Source organism: Asterias rubens, chromosome 18, assembly GCF_902459465.1.
Source record: "Asterias rubens chromosome 18, eAstRub1.3, whole genome shotgun sequence".
NCBI lineage: Eukaryota > Metazoa > Echinodermata > Asteroidea > Forcipulatida > Asteriidae > Asterias > Asterias rubens.
The window spans coordinates 3,114,898-3,137,080 of record NC_047079.1 but is presented as its reverse complement, the minus strand read 5'-3'; the positions used below and the strand labels follow the sequence as shown (position 1 = coordinate 3,137,080).

Sequence of the window (22,183 nt, the reverse complement as noted above, 5' to 3'; positions counted from 1 at the left end):
ATAAAAACTAGAACATTTTTGTCATTTTGCAAGCAAAAACGATAAAAACATGCAGTGTATAAAACACGGGGTGCCTATTGGTAATGCTTGTCGGGTAAAACACCCATGATGATGAATGTGAGCGCACTCAAGTGACGCATACCTATTTTATGCGAAACTAAATCCAAAACGCGGCTGACGTGTGAACGGATACGGTTATCATATCCGTATCTGTATCTGTATCTGTACGCTTGCGAAACCTCTCTCTCTATTGCTGTTAATCTTGAGCAGATACCTGAGAAACATCTCATGCGGAAACAATTCTCAGATTGAATTGTTTTTCAATTCCTCTCTCTAAAACACACCTTCCTTTGAAGGGAATTGTTTCTCAAAATGTTGTACATTTACAGTTGCAGTGCTTCTTACCAAATTAGCTTTCTGAAAGGTGGCAAAGACTGTTTTCAAGTAAAATCAAAAAAAGCTTACAATAAATACTTCATTGAATTACTGACTAACAAAATAAACAAACAATACAGAGATAATACGCTTAATAAAAATAAAAAAATCATAAAGAAATTAATTTATTATTGAATAAAATAATAAATAACCGACTCCCACTTACACCCACCCCCCCTAAAAATAAAATAAAAAATTATCATAACAACAATGTTGTATTTGTAAATCTTGTTCAATTTGTTCTAAAAATATTGCCTCCAGTTGCAATCAATCAAACAAACTTGATCTATCTGGTCCGTGAGCACCACGGTGCTTAACCCTCAAGGGGTTAATGTTATAACCCGCTTCAAACCCCCCCACCGCTAACCCAGCACTACCCAGCGCTACCCAGCGCTACCCATCGCCCTATCAGGGTCACAACACTCTGTACCCCCACTGGAAATCTAGAACACAGCAGCATGGGCTGGAAAAGGACCCAGCATTCAGCCCTGGGGGCAGTTCTCCTCATAAAAGAAAGGAGAGGAAAAAAATAGAAAAAAATAAACGTACCGTGGAAGGAAATTGGGAACAAAAGGTGGGTTGGTGGTTTAGTGTAGAAGGTCAGGTTCTGATACATAAGGGTTCGAGTTCAGTGAAGGATGGAATTATACACATGAGTTTTACAGCCAGGCAGCGTGGTGGATCAGAGAGAGAGAGAGAGAGAGTGTGTGTGAGTTACTGACTACATGCACTCTTATCCGGCTGCCGTTATTCAAGAGTGTGAGCATCGGATAAGCGTAGCAGTCACGTTCCGAGGGGTTGTCCTGGTCAACAGACCTGAGGTATCGTTGTCGGATCAGGACCTTGTCTTGTGTTTTTTTTTGGAGGGGACTGGCTCAAGGAGACAGCTGGCGGAAGTGAGTCAATACGTCTCTCTTGTTTGTACCTCGAGGGATTGAGTTTACATTCACAAAGCCGGGGAAATAACTCACAATCGAGAATGAGCAACGTTGATGTCAAGTTTTTTGTTGTTGCCGCTGCACAGGGAGCACAGCACCATTCGGCCCGTCCGTTTTTTTTTCTTTCTTTTTTCTTCAATTGGCCCACAGTAACCCCTCAGGCTAGCTTGGTATTTCAATTAGAATCATCGAGCCTTTCTGTTTAACAAAACGTTCAACACCGGTTTGTGTCGTTGTTTAGACATCGAGACCAAATTGCCCTGGACAAACTTGTCGACTGTCATTAAGGGATCGGCCTGTCTTGAGGTGAACCAAAGTGACAGAGTCTTCGGGGAAGACGAACGGATATGTAATCGGTTTTTACGGCTGAACAATGTCAACAAAAACATCTAATTTAAATTCCGATTTGAAGCTGAAACTCAACTGACCTGCGAAAGTTTGTTTACAAATTTGGATTTAGTTCGGGTTCGGTTGCTCTTGCGAAAAATAGCGCTTGGGAAATGCATTAGTGGAACCTTTTAAAGATGAATTTCAGGAACTCCCACACAGTGTCCAACTTCTAAAACTGTAACAGAAAGACTGACCACTGTATCACAGGAGATATTTAGTCAATTTAAAAAATTTTAGGCAGTGATCGGGGGACAAAAACTCTCCAAAACTGCAACAATGGTTCACTGGGTAGTTCTCGTTGCCGTGGTGATTGTCATCGCCATTCTCGTCCAGGCCGTCATGGACAGACAGTTTTTGAACGTCAGTGGACGTTACGTTCTCATCACGGGCTGCGACACCGGGTTTGGTTACCTTCTGGCCCGCACGCTGTCCCACAAGAGGAGACTCAACGTCATTGCGACGTGCCTGACCAAAGCAGGGATGCAGAAGTTTCAAGAGAATGGGGACGGTGCGATCGGGAGGATCACCCCGATACAGATGGACGTGACGAACAGCGAGAGTATCCATCAAGCCCTGGCAAAAGTCACACAGATCCTCCCTGAAAACACAGGCAAGTATTTCCTTCCACACATTTTTGAAAAACAGACAGTATGTTATGTTTTTGAAAGGGCAAGGCACCAAGTCATTTTCTCTTCGGTGAAGGGATACCCTATAAGGAAATTGTAAATTTTAACTGGAGCATTTCAAGGGCACCAAGGCAATGACCAGGTGGCTTGGAGACAACTACCTTCTTTGCCTTCGTGAAGTATCAGGCCTGAGACAATTTTATTAATCACAAGTGCTGACCTACATGTACAAAATGGCAGGGTTTGCCCATAACCTTTAAAGTGACTGGCTAGCACGACCAGTTACCTCTGTCAAAAGTCCGTCAGCTTTTTTCACTAGTCCATATTTCAAATAAACAGGGTTGCTCTCTAATACTGAACTAGCCATCAGGACCACTTGGAAAGAATTTGAACTGGTCCTCAAGCGGACCACTGTTAAGGGAGAACACTAAATGGTTTCGGCTTTTACAGATTTTTTCTGGCTATTTCATAACAACTCTACTGATTTTTCTGAGGGTGAATCGAAAAATCATATTTAAGTAGGAAAAATATCTTCCCTGTTTTACTTCAAGTTGAGCAGCAGCCACGACTAGATAATCTCACAGCATTTAAAGGCAGTGGACACTATTGGTAATTAATCAAAATAATGATTAGCATAAAAACTTTCTTGATTACAAGTAATGGGGAGAGGCTGATAGTATAAAACACTGTGAGAAACAGCTCCCTCTGAAGTGGCGTAGTTTTTGAGAAAGAAGTAATTTTCCACGAATTTGATTTCGAGAAGTTTAGAATTTGAGGTCTCGAAATCAAGCATCAGAAAGCACACAACTTAGTGTGACAAGAATGCTTTAGGTTGATTTTTATTTCATTAATTATTACCTCGCAACTAATCTTTGACAATTACCAATAGTGCCCAGGGTCTTTAACACTACTTTAGAGAGATTTACACAAGGTGCTACCGCAGACCTCACCTAAGCATTAAAAGTGTCACACGTAAACTACACCTTGCATTGTTGGTTGTCCAGCATATACAAATCCCAAGAAACCACATTGTAAAATAATCGTAAAGACATAAAACATGTCATTTCAACTTTGGACTTACATACATCTCGGAGGGGAAAAAAAGCAATGTAACAAAGGAGAACATTTCTAACTCAAAAGTGTTAATAATTGTGTAAAACTGTACCGTAAAATGAATCGACGTTCCAGAAACTAAACCGCAGCCCAATCGACTGGCTCCTTTAAAGTATTCATGCTCTAAGCATTACAAGTGAAAACAGGACACAGACTACAAAGAGTATTTACGCAGCCCAATCGTCTGGCTCCTTTAAAGTATTCATGCTCTAAGCATTACGAGTGAAAACGGCACACAGACTACAAAGAATATTTACGCAGCCCAATCGTCTGGCTCCTTTAAAGTATTCATGCTCTAAGCATTACAAGTGAAAACGGAACACAGACTACACAGAATAAGCCATGTGTATGTGACAGAAAGTAACAATGTCGTTGTCGATCGTATGTTTTTCAAATTGAAGTCGGGATCTTGTGATGTCTAAATTTGGAGGAAAAAGTACAACGCAAATTTTGCACGTCTTAGGTGAAATTCCTAAACTTGGGGTCACAGTCATAGTGTGTGCTACATTTATGCTCCATTAACATGAACTGTACCCACATGCTTTGTACTGTGCAATAGACAATCGAATGGTACATGCTCATAGTAACAACATTCAATGTGTTTATATAGGATTTGAGGCATTGCATGGTGAGGTATCAATGTATATTTGGCTTGCGGTAACACCATGTGTGTATCTACTTGCCAGGTAGAGTTTGTTCTTAGAGAACTGTCTTGCTTTATTCTACTACCGCGGAGAAGATGTTTGGGGGTTCGGGAGACTTCTCAGTTCTGAAAAGAACTGTCCTGCTTTTTAACTATTACCCGGGCGGATGGTACATTCGATGTGTTTATCACTTGCCCTTCATACCGTGCTAGTCTGGATGCCACCAAGTCTAATCACGGACCCGCTGGTTTGCACTCAAGACCAGTAATCTCACTTGATGTTTCCCATTCCCAACATACATTGTATGCGTAAAATAACAAATCTGTGAAAATTTGGACTCAATTGGTCTTTGAATTTGCAAGAGAATAATGAAAGAAAAAACACCCGCCCAAATTTGTGTGCTTTCAGATGCATATTAAAAGACTTATTTGAGTGAGAAAATACCTCTTTCTCAAAAACTATGTTACTTCAGAGGAAGCCGTTTCTCACAATGTTTTATACTATCAACAGCTCTCCATTGCTCGTTACCAAGTAAATTTTTATGCTATTATTTTGAGTAATTACCAATAGTGTCCAGTGCCTTTAAGAGACTGATTAGCCGTTCATTTGATGGTGTCAATTCTTTAGCAGGTGAGACCAGGTGTTTTTAACAAGATATCCTTTTACCACATTACCCTCACATCGGTATGAATGCCCTCTGTCGTTGTACAACAACGGAGTTCAACGATCGTACGGTTTTTAAAGCGACGGTGAACTATCGGGTTTAACCTGGAGAGTGCATGTATTTTCACCCAGTGTCAAATTTTCATGAAAGAAATGCCTGGAATTTCTCTCCTAAAGGGGCCACTATCTGTGGCAATGAGGGCAATGCCATTAAAAAAGTGTTAGATTATGGGACACCAAAGTACTTTCTGGGGACATCAAAGTCAAAACAAGAGTGAGGCCTCTGAAAAATGTCTTGCTATTAAAAACAAGACTTGATAAATGACAAAAATTACGAAACACGCTGAGGCTATTTTTTCAAGAAAAACTTCAAACACCAGTTTAAACCACATTCTGTGCTTACCAGAATAAGGTTACCAGCCAAAAAAAAAATACAATGTCACATGGACCATTTTGTTTACTGGTATTCTGCTCATTTTTGCTCGCCACAAAATTTTTCAGCAATATTTGCTTAACCCTAAACAAAAAAAAACTTGGTAAAAAATAACAAGATTTATTTAGTACATAAAGCAGCATCAATGTACTTTACAACAAACAAAAAAACCAACAGAATAAATAATCTGTGAAAATACCAGTGAAACACTTGTGTTTGTTCATGTTTTATAGGACATCGTATAAAGATGACCTATTTTGTAATAATTTGTTTTACACATGCTTGACATTTTCATTCTCCTTTCCAGTCATTCACAAAAAGTGCAAAACAAATCTGCTTCCAACAAAATACTTGTGATAATTTTCAAACAAATATGTTTCTTAACAAACTTCCACCACCCTAAAACAGTAACCAACACTCCGCAACCCTTCAAAGCGAAAAATTTTGTTTTGGGTTAGTTTCAAGTAGTCGTCACGCAACTGTCAACTGTGTTAAACCATGTACCCTGTACGCCCGCATTCACCTTGTCAGTTCCCGTCCCCATCGCCAGATTCCTGGCAAACATTCTATATGCACAAGAAGTCACCTGAAGCTCCACAGCCGGGTGAACGACCCGCGGTCAATGGTCCAAATATTTTACTCCCTTCCCTGAGCAAGCCCTCAAGTTCAAACCCTTGCCACCTGGCGGCGATGTTAGATATCTCCTTGATAGAATTTGGCCAACTGCCCCGGGGGAGTGAAACCCCACCCCCTCGCTTCAGAGAGACATGTGTCCAAGTCATTCATGCGTATAGTGCCCTCTGGGCTGATAGCAAAACATTTTTCCATCCTGAATTGTTAGCGTTTCTCAGATATCGGATATTTGGAGTGCCCCCTAACGATAAATGTTTGGAGAGTTTTGCGATCGTACTCGGCTGCCTTAGGGGGTAGCACATTCTGAACAAATCTTTGGCATCACTTATTAAGGCTAACGGTTTGTGGTTAACTGCCCGTATATGTTAAATCAGAACATGAGTTTATCAGGGGAAAAAGTGGGAAAGACCAGTCAAAGTTTTTTCTTTTTAAAATTTATACAAATTATTTCAAAATAGAAAGTCAAAGGATGAACCAGTTGTTTGTCAACAAAGATGAACAGGTCGGTTGTAGAATCTTGAGCTTTTCATTCATTAGCTTAGCAAAAATCAGCTGGGAACCGGCACCAACACCACACGATACATAGTTGCTAACCCAAATCTGCTCAGCAGCATTTTCATAAAGGTCTGCTGAACTTCCAGGTGTGAGATCATAATTATGAACATGAAAAATACAGAGAATTTGAAACAAGGTTTTTCTTAAACAGGATTTTGTAAAAGGGTTTCCAAATTTGCTGGAACTTTAAAAACTGGGTGTCCACTACAATACATATTTACATTTAAATGACCGATAAAAAAGGGCGTCCAAATCTACACAAGGGTGTCCAAAAGACACTCAGACACCCCTCTGACTCACACTTAGATTGGAAAACAGTTCCCTTTTGGTGTGCACATGAAGCAGACTGAGTTTAAAGGCAGTGGACACTATCGGTAATTACTCAAAAAAATGATCAGCATAAAACCTTACTTGGTTAAGAGTAATGGGAAGAGGTTGATAGTATTAAACATTGTGAGAAACAACTCCCTCTGAAGTAACGTAGTTTTCGAGAAAGAAGTAATTTTCCACGAATTTGATTTCCAGACCTCAAGTTTAGAATTTGAGGTCTCAAAATCAAGCATCTGAAAGCACGCAACTTCGTGTGACATGGGTTTCTTTTTCTTTCATAGTTATCTCGCAACTTCGACGACCAATCAAGCTCAAATTTTCACAGGTTTGTTATTTTATGCATATGTTGAGATACACCAAGTGAGAAGACTGGTATTTGACAATTACCAATAGTGTCCACTGTCTTTAAAGGGTTTCACATCTTACGGGTTTACAGAGGATGTAATTTCAGTTAGATATTTATAGATGGTAATAATGTGGGTCAAGTCTTTCATCTTCCTGAAAGTATGGTCGTAAAACATAGACATTTGATTACTCCCAACCCCCTTCCAACCCCCAACCCGAACTTTTTTTGACGTACCAATGAATATCACTCCTGAAAAATGCTTCGTTTGGACAGCATAAACTTATAATCACATTTGTTGCCTTTTTTTGCGCAGGTCTGTGGGGACTGATCAACAACGCTGGTATCAACGGACCAATCGGCTGCTACGATTGGCTCAAACGCGATGAGATCACGCGCGTTCTGGAGGTCAACCTCGTCGGTAGCATTGAGGTTGCGAACGTCTTCTTCCCGCTGATCAGGAAAGCGCAGGGACGCATCGTCAACATGTCGAGCATGGTCGGTATATTCCCGACGGTGTCCATGGTGTACGCACTCTCCAAGGCAGGCGTGGAGGCCTTCTCCGATAACATACGGTAAGATGAATATCTCTAAATCAGGGTTGGAATTACACGCAGGCCAAGCAGGCCATCGTTGCCCATTGCCTTGGCCTTGGTGCCCCTTTAAAAGTCTTCACTCGACTTTAAGATTTCCAAATGGAAGTGCCCTTTGCAAAATTTCAAAAATGAAAATCTTTCTATCCAACCTAGTGTAGTAAAATCAAGGCTGACCCTGTATGGGTTTTGAGGCATTGCATGGTGAGGTACAGGTAACAATGCAGGTCCGATACTTCACAGAGGCAACAAAGGTGATTGCCTTCATGCCCCCATTGCTTTGGTGCCCTTGAAACGCTCAGTAGAAATTTACAATTTTCTCACAGAAGGTGCCTTAATTACCAAAGAGAAAATGCCTTGGTGCCCTTGCCCTTTCAAAAACGAAATCATACAGGCATGTCAACATATATTTGGTTTGTGGTACACCATCTGTATATCTACTTGCTGGGTAGATCATGTTCTTTTCAGAACTTGTCTTGCCTAATACCGCGGAGTACAGATTATGCGGAATTCAGGAGACTTCTTAGTTCTGACCCTTTTGCTGGCCTACAATGTGCATCCACTGTACAACAACACAACACGGGTCATTGACTCTAAACAAAAAACATTTAAAACTAGGGGAATCAGTGAACAAAATTTCTGCCGGGACTTTAACAAGTTTGAAACTGGGACCCATATCTTAGGAGATACGATACATTGAAATGATGGCACGGACACGATTTCATAACCCCTGGAGTTATAGATTCCAAGACGCTTCTAGGAACAGTATACTCAGTGCTAGAAAAGCAGACAATTAAGCCTGAACTATATGGAAATGTAATGACTATCTCTAAATGAGTTGGGGTGGTTCTAAAAAAGAACCGTTGGTTTCAACTCTGCGTTTCAACCAGTATGCTCTGATTGTCTTCTTTTTTTTCTCTCTCAAGAAGATGATCAGAGCATACTGATCGAAATTGTCAAGTTGAAACCAACGGTTCTTTTCAGAACCACCCCAACTCATTTAGAGATAGTCATTACATGGTGTTACCGCAAACCTTTCCATATCGTATTTCCACCCATGCAAAGTTTCAAATCCTGAACTAATTAAAATGGAGAAAAATACAGCATTTTCTTTCATCAGGTAGACTTTTAAAAAACAGACTGAATTCTTATAAAAGTCCGAAAATATCTCATCCCTGTTTTTATTCTTTATCCTTGATGAATAAATGACAGGGTGGTGATGAAGAACCTGGGTGTATCTGTACACATCCTGGAGCCAGCGGCGTTCAAGACCAACCTGACCAACCCAGAGGTCGCCGAGGAATCTCTGAGGATGGTCTGGGACAGGCTGTCAGAGGAGGAGAAGACAGCGGCTGGTGGGGAGGTGGTCTACCGCACCAGTAAGTCTCAATTCAGTTTTCATTTCAGGGAGGCAACAAAGGCAATTGCCTCCATGCCCCCTGGTCATTGCCTTGGTGCCCTTGAAATGATCACAGTAGAAATTTACAATTTCCTCATAGGGTGCCCTCAACCAAGGGGAAAATGCCTTGGTGCCCTTGCCCTTTCAAAAGCGAAGCATACAGGCCTGTTCATTTTTCAATTAATTGCGAAGCCAAGGACTCGCAGAAAAGCAAACTGTACTGGTCAAGAAACCAATGGAGAAAAGACAAGGACGGAAGTTTCCGGTTTTTTTAGTGTGGGAGGAAAACCCCAGAGAAATAATCCTGGGAAAACCAACGCAATCAGACACTCAGAAAAGTGAACATAATCACTACTAGCCAAGAACCCAAAAGAGAGAAGACAAGGACGGAAGTTTCAGTTTTAGATGTGGGAGGAAAATACCAGTGATTTATTCCAGGGAAAACCCACACAACCATACTACTCATAATTCTTCTACCAGCGTTTTCTATAAAAGACCATACAAGATGGTTGAGTAGGGTGCTCTCACCAAAAGGACAATGGCAGTGAAAATCCGGGAGCAGTTATGTCCACTCTAAAGAAGAATAAACAGTAATTGTAATACACAATCTAAGAAATGTTCCTGACGACCAACATTTATTCAAAATTCAAATTTTGGTCGATAAAAACTGATATCTTTTTTCCATATCTTTATCATTTCGAAGTGAAATGATTCTCAAAATGCTTTAAAGCCATTGGACACTTTCGGTAAACAGTACTGTCCAAAGGCCCACACTTCGTGTATCACAACTTATGTGTAAAATAACAAACCTGTGAAAATTTATGCCAATCGGTCATCGGAGTCGGGAGAAAATAACAGGAAAGCCCACCCTTGTTTCCGCACGTTTCGCCGTGTCATGACATGTGTTTACTATAAATCCGTAATTCTCGCTGTCGAGAATTATATTTGTTTTAATGTTTTTCTCAAAAGTAAAGCATTTCATGGAATAATATTTCAAGAGAAGTCTTTCACCATTACCTTCTGTAAACCCTGTAAGTTATTTGTAAATCTTTGAACTTTTATCTTTTTTTGTTCCGAAAGTGTATAATGGCTTTAAAATATTGAAAGCTACTGTACTTATAACCAAGTAACTTTTTATTACCATTAATTTTAGGAGCAATAACTAAACATATACCTTCCCCTATTGTTAAAAGCACAAAATGTTGCTCAGCACAGAAAAAATATTGCTAAGCAGAAACAGTTTACCAGCCAAAATACCATGTAATGCATATTATTTGCGACTGGTTCCCTGCTATTTCTTGCTTTGCAGAAATATTCCCTGAGCAAACTTTTCTGCCAAAGAGCATTATGAAATTGAACCCTTACAATTGGCCAATCTAGTATTGCGTCCTCAACTACACAGGTTATTAATTTATCTCTACAGTGCAACGCAGCCTACGAGGCACGCTCAGCAGAGCTTCCCCGAATCTCCACTTGGTAACGGACGCTGCTGAGCACGCTCTTTGCGCAAGGTGGCCGTGGAGACGCTATCTACCTGGCGCAGAGGCAAAGTTCTTCTGCAAGCCGATGTCCATGCTCCCGGCGTTTATCGCGGACTACATCATATTATGGATTAAAGCTGACATCATGCGCGTCCGACCGGAAGACACAGTTGAAGACAAGTAATTTTTAATGAGCAATAAAATATACCCGAGTTCAACCTCATCTTTTAAATCCCCCCCCCCCCACAAAAAATGTCGATGATGGCCTACTAAGGCATTAATATTTTTGGGGAAAAACATTAGTTGTGCGGTATACAATTGTAAGATTTTTTACGTCTTAACCATCGATACTTTTGATATGCACTTGTTTGTGATAATGATTTTAAAGTGTTTGAATTAATTTTGTCAAGATGCAGTGGGGAAAAATTCAATGTTTGGTGCTTGGTATTTGTGTTGGCCTACACCCCCCCCCCCAAAGTCTATTGTGTCTTTTGTGTGTTCTGGGAGTCTCAGGGATTCTGTAGAGGTTTTTCGGCGTTATTGGGGGGGGGGAGGGGTTACTTCCACATCAGAGGGAAAGAGTGGGTAAAACAAAAATAATCCTGGGGGAGGGGGGGAGGGGGGTGTACGACTCCCTATGACACATATTGGGCATGGTATAAAACAAATATTCCTACGGCATTAGTTCATGTTGCCTATCTAACAATTTTTTAGACAATAAAAATCCTGGCATATTAATAATAACAATACTGTTAATTTCCTCACAATTAAAATCAAATTTGATTTTGACTGTTAAGGCCAGAAGAACACAAAGTGAACAGGAAAGGGAAGATTTGAAAGTTCAGAAGAAAAAAAAAAGCTATCAACAGTCCTAATTTGGTCTATTTAAGATTGTATTGTCCAGGGCTGAAAAACTTAGCTCACAAATCAGACTAAATTATTTAAATGCTTCTGTTTACCAACCAACTTGCTATGTGATGTGTAGTTGAGACTGCTTTTTAAATTAATTTTTTCTCTTTCAAATTTCTTTGCACGAATCAAATTTGCTTTAAATTGGTGTTCTTCTCGTCCAAATGCAATAATATTGTTTTGTTTTTCTTGTTAATGGCTGATTGATTTTTAATAAGCAATTAACTCTCGTTAAAAAAAATATATTTAAAAAAAATCCAAGGTGTAAATCAATACATGGATTGTCATTCATTCATCGCATTTTTCTGGCTCAGCGATCATTAACTGTTAAAAAGTTTCAACAGGCTCGAGTTACCGGCCAAAATGCTGGTACTCTGTTATTTTTTAGACTTAAAACAATGCAATGTTAAACTGATCTGCCTTTACATACTGAAAACACCCTACCTCACGTAAACGTAATATTTTAATTGGTCGTAGGTTTTACTTGGTTTATAGTTTTTTTTTTATATTTGTGAATATTTTAGACTTAGATTTTAGCCTTCTTAAAATTTCACTTAATAAAAGACCTAGATGAGTGTATCCGACACAAAACCAAACAAATCAATTATAAAATGTACACAGAAAATAACATTTTTAGAGTTTGCGATTTTTACATAACTCGTAGTTTTAAATTAGATTTGCGTATGGGTTTGAAGTACAATAGAAGACTGTTTGTTTGTTTGTTTGGGTTAGATTAAATTATAGTGTTTTGGAAACGACTCTTTTGATGATAGGGGGAATGTCAGGTGACCTAATCAAAGAACTAAAAATAGGATTTGATTTTGATGGTGAGTTTAGACGTAGCTTATGAGTGGACTAAAAAATTGAATAAATTGTTCAGGAATGGAATAAATAGATCAGTTTTACCAAAAAATAAATTTGTCTTTTTAAGAATTTGCAATTTTTTTGTAAATGTCTTTGTTTGCTTTGAACCAAACAAGGCCAAATTTCATGGCTCTGCTTTCCGCAAGCAAAGAATCAACGCTTGCGGAAGCAGGGAATTCTCTGCCTATGTCCAGCGTATTTCATAGGTTACCGGGGTATTTTGGGTTGTACGTGTGCGTACTCCACGTAACAAGGTATTCGGCGCTTACATGGCTAGCGCAGAAATTCGCCGCTTGAACGTAAGCAGAGCATCGTGATTGTAAGCGCAGAATTCGGCAGTTAGCAGAGTCATAAAATTTGGCCAAGGTTACCACCTAACTGCCGCTGGTAGCATTCTTTGTTTCTACTGAAGCAATCCGATTATATTTGAGAACTGGTATCACGCATGGCTAGGTTACCAGCTACCACCAATGGGGACTTTCAAAGTAAATTGTTAACCTATACAAATTTTCTGTAACACCTTCAATACAACTTCAGGAATTCAACACAAGATCATGTTGCTCGTGTGTCGATTGTCTGAATTCCTGTGGTCCACCATACCTGACCAACCTACTGATCTTCCACAAAAATCTCATAACTTGCGCTCCAGTTCGAAAAAATCTGCATTATTCATTCCAGGAAGCAAACACAGTTGGGGTTACTGTGCCTTTTCTGTCGCGGCCCCCAGGGAATAGAACAGTCTTCCTAACAACATCAGACAATCAGCTACAATACATTTTTTTTAAACGTCACTCAAATATCATCTGCTAACAAGAGCTTACTGTACGGCACCATGAGCAATGACTGTTGGAATATGGCGCCATATAAATGTTAAGATTGATTGATTGAACACTTAATCACCAAACCCTAAAGACCAACCCCTCCAACTTTGAAAAATGAAGTCTTACCTTTTTGTTGATCAGTCAATTCCATAGCTACATCCTCTTCCAGATCGTGCGGAGCATCAAAGTTAAACGCTATCTCATCGTCGACAAACATCCCCACGGCCATCTCAAAATTCTCAGTCGGTGGACTTTCAGTCAGACTGGGTGACGCATCCTGTGACAAACGATCCCCTGGGGTGGGGGTGACTGCTTGTTGGTATTCCTCATCCGGGGTGGTTGGTTGGGGTAGTGGGGTCGATGGTTGCACCTGTGGCGATGGTGTCCGGTCACTGGGAAGGGGCGATTGCTCTGGGCTGGGGGTCCGTGGTTGGAGGGGCGGGGACACCATTTCAGCATCTGGGGTGGGCGAGTCGTTGAGGGGTGGTGTGACATCAAACATCAGCTCGACTGCAACTGGTTCCCTGTAAAATCAAAGTCCCTGTTCTTGATTAAATATTCTTGGCTGATCATTTGTTCCCCCTGAAAGTAACCTAAACTGCCCATTTTGAAATCTTGAAGTTTTAAAAAAATGATTTGTGGTGTGTCATGGGCGAGTGGTTAAGATCACCCGATTTAAGCTCTGGTGTCTCTAATCAACAGGGTGTGGATTCGAGTTCCGGTCGTGACACTTGTGTCATTTAACAAGATACTTTACCATTATGATTTTGTCCTTCAGATGGGACATGTAGCCGTAGGCCACGTGTACTAGAATTGGCAGTGCACAAAAAAGAACCCAGAACTCTCATTGAGCAAGAGTAGGGGTTAACCCCCGTATTTCTGCCGTCGATTTCACAAAGAGTTAGGACTCGTCTTATCTCGAGTTAGGACGAGTAACTCGTCCTCACTTAGGATTAATCTTAAAGTCTGCATGCTACAGTGCAGGGTTGGGACTCGTCCTAAGTCATAAGATTATTCCCAAGTTAGAGAGAGTTTTGTGAAATCGACGGAAGGTTCATTGCAAATACCCTTGTTTAAGGGGTTCCTCAGGCTTGCAAGCTACAGCGATTAAGTTTATCTATGAGGCACCTTTGGTTTCATTACCAGAAATATGTAGTTATATCATAATTTCTGATCTGAATAAAATGTTGTCCTCTTTGGGTACATTTTGCTAAATGGCGGGTAACGTACGCTTTGACGATGACCGGTGAGGGCGTTCGAGGTTTGGTGTCGTCAGCGAAGGTGATTCTCTTAGGAACAGGTGTTGGCTTCGCAGTCTGCTCCGAGGTAGGTTTGGCTGCAACCAAAAAACATTAACAAAGGTAAAATGTCTGCACAATTTTGTGCCAGAAGTCCCTTTTAACCCTCTCAAATAAAAAAAAACTACTAGGACCTAACCCCCCTCTTGGATATGTGGAATGGTCCACTCTAGGATACCAAAGGACATTGATTGCCCAAGGGCATTGCATTTTGGAGAAAGCAGTGAGATGATTAAAATGTGCCATGACCCATTGTGGGGGTTTTATATAAAAATCTGAGATTTCCCATCGCTGCAGGGAACTAGAAATAAGGGATGGCAACAACCCGACAAGCGAAAGGGCAAATATTCTGGGACCCGACCCCCCTCTTAGATATATGGAATGGTCCATTCTGGGATATCAAGGAATTTGCCTCCCCCAATCATTACACTATGGACAAATTGCTTAACCAGTGATTATGTGGTATACTTGATTGGCCTCAGTAAAGGCTTCAACATTTGAGGTAACCAAATTTGGAAAAAAAGAAAGACAAAAAGTAAATGGCCCGACGATTCAACCCTAGCAGAGTTTTTCTCAAAGGCTAAATCACAACACAACACAACACAACACAACACAACACAACACAACACAACACAACACAACACAACACAACACAACACAACACAACACAACACAACACAACACAACACAACACAACACAACACAACACAACACAACACAACACAACACAACACAACACAACACAACACAACACAACACACAACACACATACACAGGTATACCAGTGAAAAATAAGCAGTATTAAAGACAGTGGACACTATTGGTAATTGTCAAAGACCAGTCTTCTCACTTGCTGTATCTCAACATATGCATGAAATAACAAACCTGTGAAAATTTGAGCTCAATCGGTCACCGAAGTTGCGAGATAATAATGAAAGAAAAAACACCCTTGTCACACAAAGTTTTGTGCTTTCTGATGCTTGATTTCAAGACCTCAAATTCTAAATCTGAGGTCTCGAAATCAAATATATGAGAAAAATTACTTCTTTCTCGAAAACTGAGTTACTTCAGAGGGAGCCGTTTCTCACAATGTTTAATACTATCAACCTCTCCCCATTACTCGTTACCAAGTAAGGTTTTATGCTAATAATTATTTTAAGTAATTACCAATAGTGTCCACTGCCTTTAAAATGGTAATACGTGCATAGAGAGAGAGAGAGAGGCAGAAACCACACAAAAAACAGGGATACACAATGAATAAGAAGACAAAAGGGAAGGGGCTGGTTTGACCACAAGAAGTTGGAAACTGAAATATGAAAACAACAATCTGAAGATTTACTCACAGAAGGCACTCTTGTGTGTGACAGATGGCGGAGTAGGGAAGTCCACCTCAAACTTGGCACCTGATTCATAGATTGAAAACAAAAAATTCATTCATAAATACCCTACACAGTTTCTCTACTCCTATTGGTGGAGAGCACGTCACGTTGGGGTGTTTAGACGGTTGATAATGACCAGCTGGAGTTGTTTATAACCCGCTGGCTTCCACGTGTCGGGCGCGCAACATTATCACGCGGAATGCAATCCATAGCTATTAGTAACAGCGCCTAATCTATTTCTAAACGCGCGCGCATAATCAATTTCTAAGCACACGCGCATACCCACAACCCACGCGCAACAGACTCTTCACAAAGTTTTTGGGAAAAAATATTTCAAACCTCAAATTTTCAACTGTCAAAGTGTCTACAATTGTATTTTTGTAACATTTTTTAACAAAAGGGCATTTATGAATGGGAACAAAAGAGTAGTGACTCGTTCTTAAATGTCCGTTTGAAACATTGCAGGGTCGTTGCCGTGCGATATAGGCCCTCGCCCTAGGCTCGGGCCTTTATCACATGGCAACGACCCTGCTGGTTTTAAATGGCCGTTTAAGAACTCGTCGCGACCCTTTTATTCCCTTACTCAAACACCTGGGACAGTTTATCCATGCTGATTGGCCGAGAGGAGATCACATGGCCATGTTAGAAAATGAGGGACCATCATGTTTGAGAAACCCTGTAGGTTGGTCGGCGTGAGAAATGGATCTAACAACTAAATAAATTGCAGGGCTGAGAGTCACTGCCGACAAAAATGTTTGAAACTGGGATCCAGATCTTAGGAGAAGCATTGAAATTATAGTATGTCCACCGTTTGATAAACCCCCAGAGCTATAGATTCTAAAGAGCTTCTCGAAACAGTATCCTCAGTGCTAGAGAAGTAGATCAAAGACCCAGACTTATTTAAAGGCAGTGGACACTATTGGTAATTACTTAAAATAATTATTAGCATAAAACCTTTCTTGGTGACAAGTAATGGGGAGAGGTTGATAGTATAAAACATTGTGAGAAACGGCTCACTCTGAAGTGCCACAGTTTTCCAGAAAGAAGTAATTTTCCACGAATTTGATTTCGAGACCTCAGATTTAGAACTTGAGGTCTCGAAATCAACCATCTAAACGCATACAACTTCATGTGACAAGGGTGTTTTTTTCTTTTATTATTATCTCGCAAGTTCGATGACCGATGAGCTCAAATTTTCACAGGTTTGTTATTTTATGCATATGTTGAGATACACCAACTGTGTACTAGGCTAGTCTTCGACAATTACCAATAGTGTCCACTGCCTTTAATAGGGAAAAAAACCCATAATATTTGATTACCCGGCAGGCTTGAACAAGTCTGAATTCAGATAATTAAATGCTACGTGGCAGTTACATGTTATAATATAGCTTCTGACTGGCACCCCCATACGAACATATTGACAAAATAAGGAGATCGCCAACATTCAGGTTTGATAGCTCAGTTGGTAGAGTGCCAGCATGTTAATCTAGATTTCGCAGGTTCAATTCTCGCTCCAGTCAATTTTTCTTTGTTCAAATCAAAAACATTTCAGATAAAAGTCTGAGAGTTCTCGTCCCTAAAATTGTGGGTGAGCAGTTTTTCTTTTGTAACTTGTGATATTGACGTTATTAAAAGACCGCCAACATGAGGGCAAAATAGCTCAGCTGGTAGAGCGCCAGCGTGTTAAGCCAGAGGTCGTTGGTTCAATTGGTTTTATTTCACATCAAAATTATTTCAAAATAAAGTCTGAGAGTCTGAAATTGTAGATGAACAGAATCTTTCTTTTGTGACTTACGGACGCTTTTCTTAGCTTTGCCTTCCTTGGCCTCATTAGGTATCCTTTGACTGGTGTTCCGCACTTTGAGTATAGAATGTATGGAAGGTACAGTTGGTGTCCCTTCGTTTCTAAGCTTGGTTGGTGTCCTCTGCAAAAAAAAAACAAAAAAACATCAGTCGATATAATTTTCTTTTCTCTTACACTGATGTTCAGAAGAACTGTATACTCGGTTCTTTAACGACTTTTGTGAACAAAATCCACAGGCAAATCGCATGGGTGGGATTCGTTACCAGAACCATTGCATTGTTGTGGCAGATGTCCAACCACTAGACCATCCAGCTAGATCGATGGCTAGATGCAGTTTGAGTCCTATGTGTTAGCAGCAAGTACCGCAACAATTTAATAGATGTTAGTTTTTGCATCGTGGATAAAGAATACAATATAATGTCAGATAAAGTAAACTACAATGCTATACCTTATGTTGACACAAAAGTACCAGTAGTATAAACTTTAACAGACGCTATATTCACATCGGGGATAAAGAACACTGTTGCGTTACTCGCTGCTAAAATATGGAACTACCAGGCAATCTCAATGGTCTAGTGTTAAGACATCTGCTATAGAGTGACAAAAGTTGTGGGTTCGAATCCTACTCTAGTAATTTGCCTGTGGATTTTGTTTTACAGGGCTTAAACAAGTACTGAGTAAACGGTGCTTCACAAATATCGGTGTATGGGTAAAACCAAAGAATAGCACAAGTTTTTTGCCAAGAATACAAATATATGTGATGATTGCACTGCAACTGGTCGCCGGTAATGAAACTTGGTAAGCAAATTATTCTGTTCACAAAATTTAAGTAGCATGGTCCACGACAGAGCAATGTATGATTGAGAACTAATAATAATAAATAATAATAGTAAGACTTGAAATGCGCACGTATCCACCCTGCTGGGTGTTCAAGGCGCAGAAAAACCAACAACAAACAAAACAAAACAAAACAAAGAAAAACAGACACAAAAAAATTAGTCCTTGAAAACCTGTGACATTAGATAAGTTTTGAGAAGAGATTTGAATGTTGTGGTACAAAGACAAGATCTAAGATTAAGTGGTAGAGAACCTGAAAGATGAAGATGGAGGAAAAGACAAGCGTACCTTTCTGACTGGAGGAGTTTGTAGCAGAGTCAGGGCCGAGGCGCTGGTATAATCTATAGGAGCTCTGGAACTGCTGCCGGAAACAAAAATAAATAAAAGCTGAGTAAACAGGATGTACTGTTCACATTATTGTGTAGACCATGTGAACTTTGTCTACAATAAGTGTGACCTTGTACATTCTGGCAGGCAAGGTACCACACTCGTCCTATGGGAAAGTTGACATTTTGTGTCATAATTTCCACATAAATCCATGAGTTATGAAAGTAAAAGCTGGACAAGTTTTGAGATGTGCCCCCTTTCATCATATTAAAAGTTGATAAGAATTAGACAGTGCAATCTCCATAAAATAGAAGATTTTATGTTTTCGTCCATTGAGCTGTGTACAAATCGTGCCTGCAGGAAGTCCAGGCTCTGTGTTTTTTTTTGTAAACATGATGTCACAGGTCACATCGTCTTTAAGATACTTGTCATTTTCAAAACCACATCTTCAGCTTGGGCTTCGTCCGGTCTGTGCAAAGTTTGAATAATAATGACCATTTGTTGACGAGTAGCCGATATTAAAAGTTACTCATGCTCGATAAGCGTGTACAGAAGAAATAGTGAAAAACCAGGGAATCCATCTGGCAAAGACAGACATGATTGATTACAGCAAGGAGTGGCTATCCACCCAAAGCTAAGAAAATTGTTACAACTCCTGTTGGAATTCTTAAAGGCAGTGGACACTATTGGTAATTACTCAAAATAATTATTAGCACAAAACATTACTTGGTAACGAGTAATGGGGAGAGGTTGACAGTATAAAACATTGTGAGAAATGGCTCCCTCTGAAGTGACGTAGTTTTCGAGAAAGAAGTAGTTTTCATCGAATTTGATTTCCAGACCTCAGATTTAGAAGGTCCTGAAATCAAGCATCTGAAAGCGCACAGCTTCGTGTGATCAGGTTTTTTTTTTTTCTTTCATTATTATCTCGCAACTCCGACAACCAATTGAGCTCAAATTTTCAAAGGTTTGTTATTTTATGCATATGTTGAGATACACCAAGTGAGAAGACTGGTCTTTGATAATGACCAAAGGTGTCCAGTGTCTTTAAAGGGGAGGTCGTTGCAGGCCTGGAATTTCATCTTCGTGAGGACAGAGTAAAAGAAAACTTGCGAGTTTAAACAGCGCTGAATATGAGGTCAAATTGTGTATGTTCTCATCGCTGATTTACCTTGTCATTTTCTCCATGAATCTGAGAGATGAATCAGTCTGCACAAAAGGCCGCGTCTTCGTTGGAGAGGGTTGGCGTTTCCATGGGCTGAGGTCACGACCCATGACCTCTGGGTAGACGACACTTGACAGATCACTGCAAGGGTGAAAAGACGAAAAATCAACCATGCATCAAGAAATTGAAAACACTGATGAGCTAAAGGTATGGCCATAGATTGGTAAGTACTTTTAATAACCAATTGTAAACATTGAGGAGGAAAAAATATTCCTTGAGCTTTGTCTCAATTAAGCATGCTTTGGGCCGAACTTGCACAAGTTTTTGTCTAGAATCATGAAGACAGATAAAAAGGTTTAAAGGAAATAAATTCAACAATGAGAGAGAAACCAACCCAAATCTTGACTTGGTTCTCGGGGTGATGGGTGTCCCAACAAACGGCTCCATGGTCGGAAGATCTTCATCTGGATCGTCAGAAACACTGGGTAGGAATAAACCATATAAATAAGCATTACACTCCTAGTTGCAGAGAAGAAAACATGGTTAAGAGGCTAGGGTGAAAAGGAATAAAATAAACAAGCATGAAACTCCTAGTTGCAGGGGAGAAAACATGGTTAACATTTAAGATTAGGCCCAAGCAGTGTTCTTTGGTGGCTAGGGTGACAGGGAATCAAATAAATAAGTATTACACTCCTAGTTACAGAGAAGAAAACATGGTGAACATTTCAGATAATGTAAATGTCCAAGACTAAAAAAGCAATTGCCATTGTAGTGTCTGAGACCACAAAATGTGACCACAACTTCTTGAAACAGCCCTATTTTATGACACCCTACCCCCAAAAAAACAAAGTACCTTTTGTTGTACATGGCCTCGTCTTCGCGGACCTGGGCTCTCACTTCTGCAATGCGATCAAGGACAGCATTGATCAACATTGCGTTGGATAGAACCTTGGACGTCTTGGCTGGGTTGATGACGGTCGACAGAGGTTTGGGTTTGCTGACTGCAGGAATGAAAAAACACAAATCAAATAAGACGGACAGAATCAAACCATTAAAATAAAAATCAGAGAATCTTAAAACATGCCATTAGTAAAATAACATCTCATTTTTATAAAACATTTGTGGATAATACAGTATGAAAATACTTGCCTTGGATCGGTCTAGTTGGTCTTTGAAAAGTGTTTGTAACCGTTTGTTATAAAATGCATATGGATGGAAAGATGTTGTAAAAGTAGAATACAATGATCCACACAAACAAGTCTTGAAATTGCACGGTTTTCCTTTTACATCGTCGACAAACACGGTCGGCCATTTATGGGAGTCAAATCTTTGAATCCCATAAATGGCCGACCGTGTTAGTTCGCAAAATAAAACGAAAACCACACAATTTCGGGGCAATTTGTGTGGATCATCGTATTCTACTTTTAAAACATCTTTCTAACCATATGCATTTTATGACAAACTGTTACAAACACTTTTCAAAGACCAACTAGACCGATCCAAGGCAACGTGTTCCTTAAAAGCCATTATACACTTTCGGGAAAAAAAGTTCACAGATTTACAAATAACTTACAGGGTTTACAGAAGGTAATGGTTAAAGACTTCTCTTGAAATATTACTCCATGAAATGCTTTACTTTATGAGAAAACATTGAAACAATTATCAATTCTCGACATCGAGAATTACGGATTTATAGTAAACACATGTCATGACACGGTGAAACTTGCAAAAGCAAGAGTGGGTTTTCCCGTTACTTTCTCCTGACTCCGATGACCGATTGAGCCTAAATTTTCACAGGTTTGTAATTTTATATATAAGTTGTGATACACGAAGGGTGGGCCTTTGGACAATACTGTTAACCGAAAGTGTCCAATGGCTTTAACCACTATACAATTACCCATCTTCAGAGGCAGAGTTTGATAAGACTTAAAGGCACTGGACAATCTATTGGTAACTACTCAAAATAGTTATTAGAATAAAAACTTATTTGGTAACGAGCAATGGACAGCTGATGATAGCAAAAAACATTGTGAGAAATTACTCCCTCTGAAGTAACGTAGTTTTTGAGAGAGAGGCACTTTCTGCTCATTTTTAGCTTAGCAGAAATTTGCTGAACAATATTTTCTGCTTAAGGCGCGCGGTCCATTTAGGGCCGGTTCGGCAATCATCCACGATTGTCAAACGATTACAGTAGCAAACGATT

General features: G+C 39.9%; 2 protein-coding genes across 4 annotated transcripts in view; one reads left to right on the top strand and one right to left on the bottom strand.

The window, feature by feature from the left end:
- LOC117302243 (protein ELYS-like) overlaps positions 1 to 22,183 on the bottom strand; it is a 72,668-nt gene that overhangs the window by 8,756 nt on the left and 41,729 nt on the right. For 2 of the 3 annotated variants that reach the window (XM_033786090.1, XM_033786089.1), the window contains exons 26-33: positions 20,834 to 20,981; positions 20,375 to 20,461; positions 19,987 to 20,121; positions 18,777 to 18,849; positions 17,643 to 17,772; positions 15,812 to 15,871; positions 14,401 to 14,506; positions 13,297 to 13,694 (exon numbers count right to left, since the gene is read on the bottom strand). In XM_033786090.1, coding sequence (XP_033641981.1) covers positions 13,297 to 13,694; positions 14,401 to 14,506; positions 15,812 to 15,871; positions 17,643 to 17,772; positions 18,777 to 18,849; positions 19,987 to 20,121; positions 20,375 to 20,461; positions 20,834 to 20,981 — 1,137 coding nt within the window. The remainder of the gene's footprint in view (positions 1 to 13,296; positions 13,695 to 14,400; positions 14,507 to 15,811; positions 15,872 to 17,642; positions 17,773 to 18,776; positions 18,850 to 19,986; positions 20,122 to 20,374; positions 20,462 to 20,833; positions 20,982 to 22,183) is intronic. The other variant, XM_033786091.1, reaches the window with a different exon arrangement.
- On the top strand, positions 1,112 to 11,116 carry LOC117302245 (retinol dehydrogenase 7-like). The gene is made up of 4 exons (XM_033786095.1): positions 1,112 to 2,373; positions 7,420 to 7,678; positions 8,909 to 9,075; positions 10,519 to 11,116. Exons 1-4 carry the CDS (start codon positions 2,040 to 2,042, stop codon positions 10,758 to 10,760), a joined length of 1,002 nt encoding a protein of 333 aa, XP_033641986.1. The 5' UTR covers positions 1,112 to 2,039; the 3' UTR covers positions 10,761 to 11,116.

Coding starts and splice junctions, on each gene's coding strand:
- LOC117302245 (XM_033786095.1), top strand. CDS start 2,040: ATGGTTCACTGGGTAGTTCTCGTTGCCGTGGTGATTGTCATCGCCATT. Junction 7,679..8,908: donor GCCTTCTCCGATAACATACG/GTAAGATGAATA, acceptor AATAAATGACAG/GGTGGTGATGAAGAACCTGG. Junction 9,076..10,518: donor GGAGGTGGTCTACCGCACCA/GTAAGTCTCAAT, acceptor TTATCTCTACAG/TGCAACGCAGCCTACGAGGC.